This window comes from Crocuta crocuta, unplaced genomic scaffold (genome assembly GCF_008692635.1).
Source record: "Crocuta crocuta isolate KB4526 unplaced genomic scaffold, BGI_CrCroc_1.0 scaffold235, whole genome shotgun sequence".
NCBI classification, from domain to species: Eukaryota; Metazoa; Chordata; class Mammalia; order Carnivora; family Hyaenidae; genus Crocuta; species Crocuta crocuta.
In genome coordinates this window covers 10,174,010-10,187,778 of record NW_027531285.1, presented here as the reverse complement: position 1 = coordinate 10,187,778, position 13,769 = coordinate 10,174,010, and the positions used below count along the sequence as shown (strand labels likewise).

The following is a 13,769-nucleotide window of genomic DNA, read 5'->3' as shown; positions in this document are numbered from 1 at the left end:
AATTTCTATTGTCAGACACTTATATTGTTTCTGATCTTATCTTTTACAAAGAATTTTAAAACATGAACCAAATGTTTCTGTATAGTAATTATTGGTTTCACTATTTACTTTTAACTTTAATCCATTTGGAATTTATTTTAGTATTGATGCAATAAGATTTCTTTTCCAGATGATTCTTTTAATGCAATTTACTTAACATCATGTATTCTAAAGACATATATTTCATATATTATCCCTGAGAAATTATAAAAGTTAACTCTCTAAAGACAAATAAGAGATTCATGTGTATAAGGCAGGACGTAGGGAGGAAGGAGAGGATATCTATTTTCAATTCAGGACTCCACCAGCCACTCCATCAGTCCAGAATTGGGAAGCTGGATCCAGCAGCCAACTTTCTGACAGTTTACTCACTATCCCTGCCCAAGTAACAGATCAGTACAGTGAAATCTTTAAAATTCTGCAATGGAGAAGGGGAGTCGTTGCAACACAAACTGAGTAGGATCTCTGCCAGTTGTTCTCTTCACCTGCACACGCTTCCCCACTGCAACCTTCCCGAACATCTGAGCTACTATCTCTTGCCTTTATCACACTTGGTGGTTGTAAGGAACAGAAGGCTAATAGTAGAAAGTGACTAAATCAGATGAAACCCACTTTTTCTCCCCTGTGGCAGAGTCTACAATAGCACAAACCAGTAGTTCAAAAGAATAACTAGTTAAATCACCTGGGATTCCAGGCCTATAGATACATTCACAGAAATCAGCAAGCTCTGGTTTCATTTTGAGTTTTCTTTTTTTTTTTTAAAGTAACCTCTACACCCAATGTGGGGCTTGAACTCATGACCCTGAGATCCAGAGTCACATGTTCCACCAACTGATCCAGCCAGGCACCCTTTGAATTTTCATTTTAGACACACCATGGTGTAAGCATAATCTGGATTTCAGTACTCACTTCCATGTTTGTGTTAACAATCTAGTTGGCAACATAGCATTACTTCAATTGGCTTGAGTTAACTGGGGGGGGGGAGGGGGAAGAGCCTGTAATACTAAATGATGTATTGCCAAATAAAAATAAAACGATGTCCCGATCACTGTGGTCAGAAAAAATTTCATAGTAGACAAGAGAGCAACATGATGAGAAGTGAGTATCCCACAGTACCCAGCTGTGTAGGTTTACCATACTCAAAAGAACCTGCTGGAATGGTGCCACATTTACACAGCTATAGAAATCTGATTTTAGCAAAATATCATTTTTTACATTAAATTCCACTTTTCAGTTAATATTTTGCTGTTTCATTATTTCATTAATAAGTTGGTTTCAGTTTTATAGTAGTATAAGTGCTCTTAAGTATATGGAGCATTACCTAGTTTTGTTTTATATGTAAGTAGCATTATAGAAGTAAATTATGTCAATACATGGAATCCAAGAGAGTTAAGTTTTAAATATACAGAACTGAAGTCTGAGAAATGTTGAGTTGGATAACATATAAAACAGTTTGGCATGTCAATGTATAATGTGTGAAAGATGAAAAACACTTATACAATATCACTTCTAATGGCACTTGCACTGATGTATTACAACTTACCTAAGCATTCTCCTATATTTAGATGGTTTTCTAATTTTTCATATTATTTTCCTCCTTTTCTGAATTACTGCCTTGTAATAAAATCGTATTCCTGGGAAAGACTAACACCTAAACTTTAAAAAGCTTATACCTCCATGAGCATTCTGAGTATACCAACACCATTACAACAGAACTAGCATCATGTGTTACCATTATTTTCTATTAGCTGTACCTCTAGGTCATGTACGTGACCTTGCTCCTAATCTCTTTATTATTACCAATGTACAATTACTATTTGGGAGGGCCAAAGACTAACTTTAACATACACTTTTTTGGTTGTTTATTTATTTTTGAGAGAGATAGAGCATGAGTGGGGAAGGAGTAGAGACAGAGGGAGACAGAATACAAAGCAGGCTCCAGGCTCTACGCTGTCAGCACAGAGCCCAATGTGGGGTTTAAACTCACAAACCACGAGATCATGCCCTGAGCCGAAGTTGGACAGTCAAGTTACTGAGCCACCCAATATACACTTTTAATCATACACATTTCTTCTTTGCTCTTCAAATATAAAGATGTTTTCACTGAAAGTGATAACTTGGTATATATTTGTAGATGAGAAGATCAATAGGAATCTTTCATAATGTTTATATGTGAAGCCTGGTTTTGGTTGGGTTATTTTGGTGATAACGTCTGTTAAAAGGGAGTCATTCACCCCTGATTTTTCCTCCACTACTGTTTATACAATGCTGTTTCCTAAAATTTTCTCAGATTTTCTAGTGTATCTACATCTTTCAGTTTGACAATCCTGCTTTCCCTTCTGGTGTTAAGAAACAAATAATGTAAAATACAATTAAGAACATTACTAATAATCATAATATAATGGAATGACTAATACCTTTTTATACTCTTCTAGGCATTCAGATATAAACTCTAAAGCAGATGAGTGAAAAAAAAAGCAAATTCTCTTTCATAGCATTAAAATATATTTTGCAGTATAAAATATATACCAATAAAAAATGAAATGCAAAACAAAAACTACTTGCTAAGAATATTTTAATTGCCAAAAGATACATTTTAGCAGAATATATCACAATTGTTCTACCTAATTCTTGCTCTAGCTACCCAGGATACAATGTATCATTAAATAAGACAATTTCCTTTACAATTCTAAGAGTTCTAAAACACTCTATTTGGGGGGCATCTGGGTGGCTCAATCCAAGCTGATAGCACAGAGCCAGCTTGGGATTCTCTTTCCCTCTCTCTCCGCCCCTCCCCTGCATGCTCTCTCTCTCAAAATAAATAAATGAACTTTAAAAATAAAATATAATACTCTTTTCACAAAGAATCTTCGTATTATTTAATGTCATATTTTTACAAGGAAAAATTGCCTGGGCTTCCCCTCTTCAAATTTCTGATGAAGATAAAGACAGATCTAGAAATTAAACAAAATGAATATTAAAAGTTCACTGCTGGGGTGCGTGGCTGTCTCAGTCGGTAGAGTGTGGGATTTTGACCTCAGGATCATGAGTTTGAGCCCCATGCTGGTCATGGAGACTATTTAAAAAACAAAATGTTTACTGCCTATAGAAGCCAGTCTCCAAGATGGTCTGCAACAGTCCCTGCCTCCTAGTATTAACACCCTATGTAATTACTTTCCATAAAGCACCAGAGTTAGTCTGCACAACCAAAAGAATATTGACCTGCCCAGAGTAGGGGCATCTGGGTGATGAATAAATGAATAAATTTTCAGAAATGAATAAAATGAAATGAATAAATGAATAAAATGAAATGAATAAATGAATAAAATGAATAAAAACATTAAAAAATTAAAAAAAAGAATATGGCAGAGTAATATCGTATCATTTCTGTTATTAGAGATCTGGCTTGCACTAAGGCATACTCACTCCACACTTCATTGGATCACTCACTATAGAAAAAGCCAGCAGCCAAGTTGTGAGCAGCCCTACAGGGAGGCTCGGGTGTTGAAAAATTAAAATCTTCCAGGCCAACAACCAGCAAAGAACTGAGGCTTCTTGTAAAAAGTCACATGAATGAGCTTGGAAGTAGATGGTCCAGGCCAGTCACACCTTCAAATGTTTATAGCCTTAAACAACTCTTGACTGCACCCTCATAACAGGCCCTGAACCAGAATCACCCAGTGAAGCCACTGTGGATTCCTGACCATCAGAAACTGTGTGACATAATGTTTGTTGTTTTGACTGTTAAGTTTTAGGGTGATTTGGTATGCAGCAATAAGTAATACATCACATAATCAAGAAAACAATCTTTTTGGGGCGCCTGGGTGGCGTAGTCGGTTAAGCGTCCGACTTTCGCTTAGGTCATGATCTCGCGGTTTGTGGGTTCGAGCCCCGCGTCGGGCTCTGTGCTGACTGCCAGATCAGAGCCTGGAGCCTGTTTCAGTCTGTGTCTCCCTCTCTCTCTGGCCCTCCCCTGCTCACGCTGTCTCTCTCTCTCTAGAAATAAATAAATAAATTAAACATTATTTAATAAATAAATAAATAAAACATTTAAAAAAAGAAAACAATCCTTTTATTATTTTAAATAATGCTAGTTTTGTACTAAATACATTTCATTGTAAAAAGCAAGACTTTCTAGACCTAGTCTATTAGTTCTAAAATATTTTGAGTGCACTATTAAATTTCTAATAATGAACTCTAATAGAATTTTAGAAAAGTACATGGCAACTTAAAATATTCTNTGAGCGAAATAAGTCAGGCAGAGAAGGACAAATATCATATGTTTGCACGTATAGGAGGATTAGGAGGAACTTGACGGAGGAACAAGGGGGAGAAGAAGGGCGGAAATGGTGGGGGAAAGGGAGAGAGGCAAACCATGAGAGACTCTTGAATGCTGACAAAAACTGAGGACTGATGGATGTGGGGGGAGGGGGGATGGGCATGGAGGAGGACACTTGTGGGGATGAGCACTGAGTGTTATGTGGAAACTAATTTGACAATAAACTATTAAAAAAAAAACACATTTAAAAAAAAAACCTTAAAAAAAATTTAAAGAAAAAAAAAATATTCTGTTTCTGACATAACACTTTCTGACAAAAAATCACCTTCTCTCTCTAGCATCCACACAGGATTCTCTAACACTGTTCTCTACTAAAAGGAAATGGCCCCATAGAGGAAGTGGCCAATTCCAAATCTTTCACAGGGAAGGTATAAGGTGAGCCTGCTCACCTTGTTGAGCCAAAAAACAAGAAGGCTTTCAGAGATTAATGAAGACGTGTTAAACGAATTTAGCAGTCAGCCCGAAAAGACTTATATTAACCAAAGTTACGACAACTTGAGCAAAAAAACAATGATGGTAATGGATTTAGCCCTACTGAATCAATGAAAATTCCGAAGTAGAGAAAGAAACATGCTTAAAAAAGAGAACACCATAAAAGGTGTTTTATGACCATCTGAGACAGCTACTACACAATTTCTTACAAATAGGTAAAGTGAAATTAAGTATTGATCTGACTTGACTTTTTTTTTTAATTTGAGAAAGAAAGAGCACGTGAACGTGCACATATGAGTGGAGGGGCAGAGGGAGAGGAAGTCAGGGAGAGAAAGGGCGAGAGAAATAGAGAGAGAATCTTAAGCAGGCTCCATCCACTTAGCGTGGAGCTGCTCAGCATGGAGCCCAACCAGGGCTTGATCCTATGACTATGAGATCATGATCTAAGCTGAAATCAAGAGTCTGATGCTTAACTGACTGAACCACCCAGGCGCTCCCTGACTTTCTAATAGTAACTGAATTTAAGGGTAACCAAAGAACTTGGTTAATAAAGAAAAATTTTACCTTTTGAAGAATGAAGAATCTAGCTAATCAAAATGGAAAAATAAAATTTAATAAACCATCATGTAATTACCGATTTGGCAGATTATCAACTGGAGTTACAACCCTTAGGTAAATAGTTAACATTGAAAAGGACATTCATTTTTGCTCCAAAACACCACACAGATTATTTGCTAGTCACACTATTCAATGAAGAAGTCTGTCATCCCCCAAACCAGCAGTCAATCTCAGACTCACTTGGGGTAGGCCAAATAAATACCTTGTAACTTTTAATATCATGGAACATAAAAAACATATCACCTATGATATATTCTAACTAGGATCGTCTATCTTGAACTCATGAAGCTTTTGGATAGAACTTCTAGAAACACAAAGAATAGAGGGAAAAGCTAGATGACACCACAGGAAGCAAGAAGAGAAATTCATAAGGTGGGACATTCTGTGGGACAACTGACTTACTCCCTTCAAGAGAAAAAAGGGATTATGTTAGATTTAAAGAGAAATAAGGAGGGGCACCTGGCTGGCTCAGTGGTTAAGCATACGTTAAGCATCCAGTTAAGCATCTGGCCTTGGCTCAGATCATGATCTCACAGGTTTGTGAGTTTGAGCCCACATCAGGCTCTCCGCTCTCAGCACAGAGCCCACTATGGATCCTCTATCTCCCTCTCTCTCTCTGCCCATATCTCCACCCCCCTCTTTTCTCAAAAGTAAATCAACATGTTTTTAACCTTAAAAAAAAGACAATTAAAGAACATAACCAGATGCAGTATGTGGTCTTGGATTAAATGCTGGTTTGGATAAACCACTTATTTGGGGTATTCTGAGGTCAACACGGTTAATAGGTTAAGATAAAAAGTTATTGAGGGGTACATGCCTGGCTGGCTTAGTCAGTACAGCATGTGACTCTTGATCTCAAGGTCATAAGTTCAAGCCCCACATCGAGTGTGGAGCTTACCTAAAAAAAAAAAAAGTTCTTGAAATGGAGGAGCTCAGTCAGTAGAGCACACAACTCTGGATCTCTGGGTCGTGAGTTCAAGCCCCACGTTGGGCGTAGAGTTTACTTAAAAAAAAGTTATTGAAATGGAAAGGTAGACTGCTGAATAAAGAAAGCAGCATATAAAACAATATGTGTAATATACCTCATTCTGACCAAAAAATACACATACAAATACATACATACACTACATACACATACATACTCACATAGAAAAAGATCGAAAAGTATAGATACCAAGGTATAAATAACGGTGATTGATCTCTAGGTGGTGGGAATGTGAAGTTATTATTTTGGTTTTGCTGGTTTTAATTCTCTACACATACATATACTTCTTTTGTAATAATGAAGTTTGGTTCATCCCTGTTTTTAAGAAGAAATATGTTTAGGGGTTTTGGCTGGCTCTGTCAGTATGGCATGTGACTTAATCCTAGGGTTGTGAGTTGAAGCCCCATGTTGGGCGCACAGCTAACATTAAAAAAATTAAAAATTAAAATTAAAAAAAGAAGAGGAAACAGGTTTAAGCCATAAAGCTGAAAAGCTATACTTAAAAACTTCTAAGGAAAATTTTTAAAATATGCTTTATATCAAACTATCAGCAGCAAGTGACTCTAAATATAAACAAAACTCAGTAAGAGATATAGCCCTTAATGCTGAGTCTTAATAACTTGAAAATATCATATTTTTTTACTTGGCAATTGCCAGAAGAAAATGTTGTAACAGGAGAAATGTTTCATTTTTAAAAACTTAGTCATGATAAAGGCACCAATCTCACAGTTCATGAGTTCAAGCCCTATGTCAGGCTCTGTGCCGACAGCTCAGAGCCCAGATTATGCTGCAGATTCTGTGTCTCCCTCTCTCTGCCCCTTCCCTGCTTGTGCTCTCTCCCAAAAATAAATAAGTTTTTAAAAAAATTTTTAATAAAAAAATAAAAATTTAGTCATGATGAATGTTAGGGGAGAAAAGTGCTATGGAGTGAAAGAATACCCATCATTCAGAATTAAATTTTTGACACTGACCAATGCCAAGAAAATTTTTATGTCTCAAATCAGCTCTCCGTTTTAAAGAAACCCCATTATTTATTCTCTTTTTATTTTATTAAAGAACTGAGGCTGTGTGGATCACCAAAAGGGACGGATTTACTAATTCAAAGCAGTCTGTGATAGATTAATATGGAATCCTTATCTGTGGCGGTTAACTTAATAGTGATATATCTCAGGAACCTGGGTAGTTTAGTCGGTTAAGCACCTGACTCTTGATTTTGGCTTGGGTCATGATCTTGAGGTTTGTGAGATCAAGCTCCATGCTGCGGTCCATGAGGACAGTGTGGAGCCTGCTTGCGATTCTCTCTCTCCCTCTCTCTCTGCCCCCACCCTGCTCATGTGCCTGTGTACACTCACTCTCTCTCTCAAAATAAATAAATGTTAAAAAAAATAGTGATATATCTGATGTCTCTTCCTTCTTTTCATGAAATCGTGTCATCAATTTTAAATTAAAGAGGAAAGAAGAGGCATGGGTGGCTCAGTCAGTTAAGTGTCTAATTTCAGCTAAGATCATGAACTCAAGGTTCATGACTTCAAGCTCCACACTGGGCTCGGCACTGCCAGTGTGGAGCCTGCTTGGAATTCTCTCTCTCCCTCTCTCTGCCCCTCCCCTACTTGCGTCCTCTCTCAAAATAAATTAAAAATTTTAAATAAATAAATAAATAGAAAGAAAAAGCACATCCATATATGCAAATGTTACTATGTCTGAAAATAGAGATACAAGGTAGGTTTATTATTCTTCAACTGCTGCATAACAAATGACCACAAATGTATAGGCTTAAAACAACACAGATTAGCTCACAAGCCTATCCCAGTACTCAGCTTAGGGTCTCCCTAAGCTAAAATCAAAGCACCTGCCAGGCTGGCATACTCACACAGGGCTTAAGGTCCTTTCACAGACTCACTGGTCGCTGGCAAAATTCATTTCCTCCATACTTCAGTCCAGCAATCTACTTCATGCTTCAAATATCTCTGACCTCTCATTTCTCCCAAGGTAAAGATCTCCACTTTTAAGGGCTCATATGATTAGATCAGGTCTACCATGTAATCTTCCTATCTTAAGGTCAACTGTGCCATTTAACATAACATAACCAAAAGACTGATATCTCATCATATTCATACATGGGGATTAGGGTGTAGAATATTTGGGGGGTGGCATTTTTAGAACCAAATACCACAGCCATAAAAAACTGTAAAACTTAATTAAAGAAAACATTTTTTTACCTGTTAATAATGAACCATGCAACAGTAAGCATCCCTGCCAGCCATGTTCCACTCATAAGCCAACTTGTAACAAATAAAGCAGTAACGTATATTCCTTGCAATCCAAAAACAATACCAATATAGAAATATACTGGCTCAATAATCTCCTAATTGGAAAAAAAAAAAGAGAGAAGAGATGACAGAAGGACATTAAATAATTTTAAGGATTCATAAATATGTAAGGAAATAAATATTAAAGTCAAAAGAAAACATACATTGCTACCAGTTGCTTGGTATAAAACACTGGCGATAAGTTCTGGATATAGAGACATTTGCTGCACTGCATTTATAGTCTTCAGAGATACAGTTTTGTTATTGTGTGTCAATTCATAAACACCTAGAGACAGAAAAATTTTTCTCCAGATTATTTATTATGCTTAAAAATAATTAAACATGTAAGTCAGAGGTCATTAAATATTTTAACTTATTATTAAGAAAAATCTCAAAATATACTGTGCCTCATTTTTAAAATGTCTTTATTAAGTACAAAAAAGTTATACTTCTATTCTGAGACAAATCTCCACATTCAAGTACTCATACACAGTAGAACTATTTTTATTTTAGAAAAATGTTATTTCAAATTTTTAAAAAATGTTTATTTATTTTTGAGAGAGACAGACAGACAGAGCATGAGCAGGGGAGGGGCAGAGAGAGACGGAATTTGAAGCAGGCTCCAGGCTCTGAGCTGTAAGCACAGAGCCTGACACAGGACTCCAATTCATGGACCATGAGATCATGACCTGAGTCTAAGCTGGGCACCAACTGAGCCACCCAGGCACCCCTAGAAAAAAGCTTTTTTTAATCTTTTTTATGTTTTTTATTTATTTCTGAGAGAGAGAGAGACAGCATGAACAGGGGAGGGTCAGAGAGAGAGGGAGACACAGAATCTGAAGCAGGCTCCAGGCTCTGAGCTGTCAGCACAGAGCCCGACGTGGGCTCGAACCCACGAACCATGAGATCATGACCTGAGCCGAAGTCGGACGCTTAACCGACTGAGCCACCCAGGCGCCCCGAAAAATGTTATTAAAAATACCAACGTGAAGGGTACATGGCTGGCTCAGTTGGTAGAACATATGACACTGGATCTCGGGTTCCTGAGTTTGAGCCCCACGTTGGAGACAGAGTTTAATTTAAAAAGATACAAATGTAGTTATCATACCTCTTTCAAATGAAGGCGCTTTTAACATATCTTTATAATAAGAATAATAAATGGCACTGTCACCTTGAAATGTGATTTCTCGTTCGAGTTCCTAAAAGAAAATGAAATGTTTATTTAAATACCAGTATCCTAACTTTCAACTGCAATCTTCTTTCTCTCTCCTCATCTTCTAAATTAATGCTATTTATCCTTTTATTCAAAGACATGTTTGAATTTTCCTTTAATCATGAGTGGTCACATTAAAGAGGTTAATGTTTAAGTGAATAATAAATAATCTGGCAATCAGTTAAATGAAACACCTAGGTTTTAAAATGGATTGTAGGTCATGTGTCATTTACCTATTACATATAAGGAAAAGCAGAAAAGATATTCTAAGGACAGCAAGAATAGTAAGGCAGGCAATAAAAAATGATGGTTGAGGTATTAAAGTCCATAATAAAAAGTTTAAGAAGAAATCAGTATTTTCTATTGCTATTCCACATCCTTATGTATCCAGAACAGCAAGCTCTTAACTAGTACTTTCCAAGAGCAGCAGACACCTAATCAGTGCTTTTCAAATGAACTTTCAGAAACGTTAAGTAAATCTTACATTTCCTAAAATTGGGCTATACAGAGCCAAAAATATAGGTACTACAAAAACACTGAAAAACCGTGCATTTCAAGACAAATCAAGCTCTCATAAATGTATAGTCTTTGAAAATGAAACGTCTTTATTTTCATAAATATTTACCAATTAATACAAAAAATATCAGAGCAGCTTCTCCAAAGTTTGATCAACAGAACTTCCCAAGATATAAATGGGTGTTACATAAAGAGTTCTATAGTTAAAAAAAAAAAAAAATTCTATTGAAATGAGTTGTGAAAAGGCAGCATTAAAGAAAATTAATAGGATCTTTATTCCAAGACTTTTAAGAGTTTCCATATACATGTGGAAACTAATTTGACAATAAACTATTTGTAAAAAAAAAAAAAAAAAAAGTTTCCATATACATTATGTACTGTGAATCTCAAAAGAGAAAACCTTTCCCACATCTATCTGACCAGTGAATTTTTTCTCCTCATTTAGAGCTTATTAAATATATTTCCTTAAAATGATTCTTTATGAAAGGAAACATTTGTTTCTAAGATTTCAAAGATGTAAACTTTTGATCAATGCTTCTCAGGTTTAATGTGCATATGAAACTCCTAAAGATCTTATTAAAAGATCTCTGATCAGAGTCTGATTGTAAAGTAGGGCCTGAGAATCTGCAATTCTGAAAAAGCTCCCAGGTAATGTCAATGTACCTGGCTCACACACAATGTTTTAAAAAACAAGGTTCTTGATGTATGCCTTCTATATTTTCAAATCTTTGGTTGTTCTCAATTCTGCCTATACAACAGAACTACTTGGAAATATTTTGAAATACTGACCCAGACACTCCCCAGTACCCCAAGAATCTGTGAGGGAGGTTATTTTTTGAAAGCTCATCAGATGAGTTTATTGTACATCCAGTATTGAGAACTACTAATAGTTAATCTGCGTAACATTTTCAAGGAAATAGAATATCCTACAGTAATAGCTTTTGTCAAGTCAATACAGATAACTATTCAGCTAACTGTTTTGGTGGGATTAGTCAATCAATAGCTTAAAAACATTTAGTCAGCTTGACGACCGATGACGACTACTACTACTACTACAAAACAGCTTGGACCAAAGAAGAAAACTCTTCAGAGTCAACTGATAACACTGTGAACTTTGTCAATGCATATGAAAGATGTATCTGAATGTGAAGGTAAGTCTGAGAACAAACCTATTCAAAGGCTAAATTATGAATTAAGTAACTACAGCTACTAAACAGCCTGTGGAATGCACATGATTTAAAACCAAACATTAAGCATATTAATATGTAAAAGACATCTTAATAAACACTGCCATGCATGTTAATCATTTCCAATCCCCCCAAAACATTGTAATCATGTCATCTTAAAATTAAAATATTTTACTGCTGAAATTTCTGTAGACTGTTTCTAAAATGTAAACTCCATAAGCTACCAAAAACACTAAAAGACTGACTAAACTCTGTAACATTTCACTGTCTTCAAAAGCTCCTGGTAAAGCAGATGCATGAAGGAAAGCACCCTCAGTTTCTATTCTATGGCCTTGAAATACATTGTTTTACATTTTTCAAGGCTGACCCTGTGACTGTGTTAGAACAGCTTCTACACCATTTTGTTTCTAAGGGCTGTTAAGTAAGAAAGCACTTTTCATACTTATCACACATATATTTTGGATCCCTGTAAAACACATTACTTAAATTAAAATTAAATACTAAAACAACTTCCATATGCTCAAAATTCTTTCTTCTTACCTGCCTGTTGGAAAACCAGAATTTCCGTTCATGGTATGCTGATAAATAGAGAGCATACATCATACCACTAGTAACTGCTGCAAGACAGCCAATGAAAATCTTTGCAAAGCGCTGAAATAATACATCTGAAAAAGCATATTAAAAGTAATCAGATGTAGATGATATTTATATTTATGCACTTCTATTTTTAAAAAGTAATCAAAAGGTAGTATGTACCCTTGATATGTGAGAAAAATGGCATTCTAATTCTTTTTTCTTCCTCCCCAAAACCTAGAACCCTAATCTAATGAGAAAAATAACAAATTCCAAGAGAGGGGCATCCTAAATATACCTGACCAGTACTCCCCAAAATTGTCGAGGTCACTAAAAACAAGGAAAGCCTAAAAAACTGCTACAGCCAAGAGGAGTCTAAATATAATGTCAACTAAACGTAACGTAGGATCCTGGAACAGAAAAAGGACATTAAGTAATAACTAGGCAAATCTAAATAAAATGTGGAGTTTAGTTAAAAGCAATGTATCAGAGCACCTGGGTGGCTCAGTTGGTTAAGTCTCCAACTTTGGCTCACATCACGATCTCATAGTTCATGAGTTTGAGACCTGCATCGAGCTCTGTGCTGACAGTGTGGAGCCTGTTTGGGATTCTCTCTCTCTCTCTCTCTCTCTCTCTCTCTCTCTCTCTCTCCCTTTCTCTGTCCCTCCCTAGCTTGCTTTCTCTCTCTCAAAATAAATAAATAAACTTAAAAATAAAAATAAGTGTTATCAACATTGGTTTGTTAATTATAACAAATATACCATACTAATATAAAACGTTAATAAGAGGGAAAGCTGCACGTGTGGGCAGAGGGAGGGTCTAACAAGGGAACTCTGCACTATCTGTTCCATTCTTCTATAAATCAAAACAGGTTTCAAAAATTAAAATCTATTAGTAAAAGAAAGAATAAAAGTAATGTACTACCAAATATCTAAAGAAAAGATATGGGTTCATTCAGAATTATTATTGATAGCTTTTCCTTATCAAGGAATTCTTTTCTTTAGTGAGGAATAATTTCCATACTATATAGCTGTTTAATGTATATAATTCAATACTCTTTGATGATTATGTATTTAAAACATCATATGTAACTGTTACATATGTGACTACTTCTTGAGGAAATAACATAAAACACATTTGGATTTTCTACACACAGATGATTTGGTCCTGCTATAGCTATTAGGTATAAGGCTAAGGGCCCAAAGCCCAGTGTTCTGTTACCGACTGACTAACAGGTTTGTAAAACTCAATTGGCTGATTTGTTGGTTTAGCTAAACTAAAATATTAGCCATTTTCAAAATATTATTTAATAAATATTAGTTTTCATAGAATACTAGAGACCTTAAACAGGCTAAGTAGTTAGATATCACTAAATTGGGGCACGTGTCTGGCTCAATCAGTAGAACATGGGACTCCTGATCCTGGCGTCAGTTCAAGACCCATGTTGGGTATAGAGATTACTTTAAAAAAAGATATCAGTAAGTCATTGAGAATTACATTTAAAATCCTTAAAAAACACTATCCAATGGACAATGGACCAAATATTAGTTATCAGTAT

The 13,769-nt window shown here is 35.8% G+C and overlaps 1 protein-coding gene across 1 annotated transcript in view; it reads right to left on the bottom strand.

The window, feature by feature from the left end:
- The window catches only part of DPY19L4 (dpy-19 like 4), a 65,398-nt gene that overhangs the window by 40,443 nt on the left and 11,186 nt on the right, over nucleotides 1–13,769 (bottom strand). The window contains exons 3-6 of the mRNA XM_077771334.1: nucleotides 12,179–12,303; nucleotides 9,831–9,921; nucleotides 8,887–9,008; nucleotides 8,633–8,778 (exon numbers count right to left, since the gene is read on the bottom strand). Of these exons, the coding sequence (XP_077627460.1) occupies nucleotides 8,633–8,778; nucleotides 8,887–9,008; nucleotides 9,831–9,921; nucleotides 12,179–12,303 (484 nt within the window). The remainder of the gene's footprint in view (nucleotides 1–8,632; nucleotides 8,779–8,886; nucleotides 9,009–9,830; nucleotides 9,922–12,178; nucleotides 12,304–13,769) is intronic.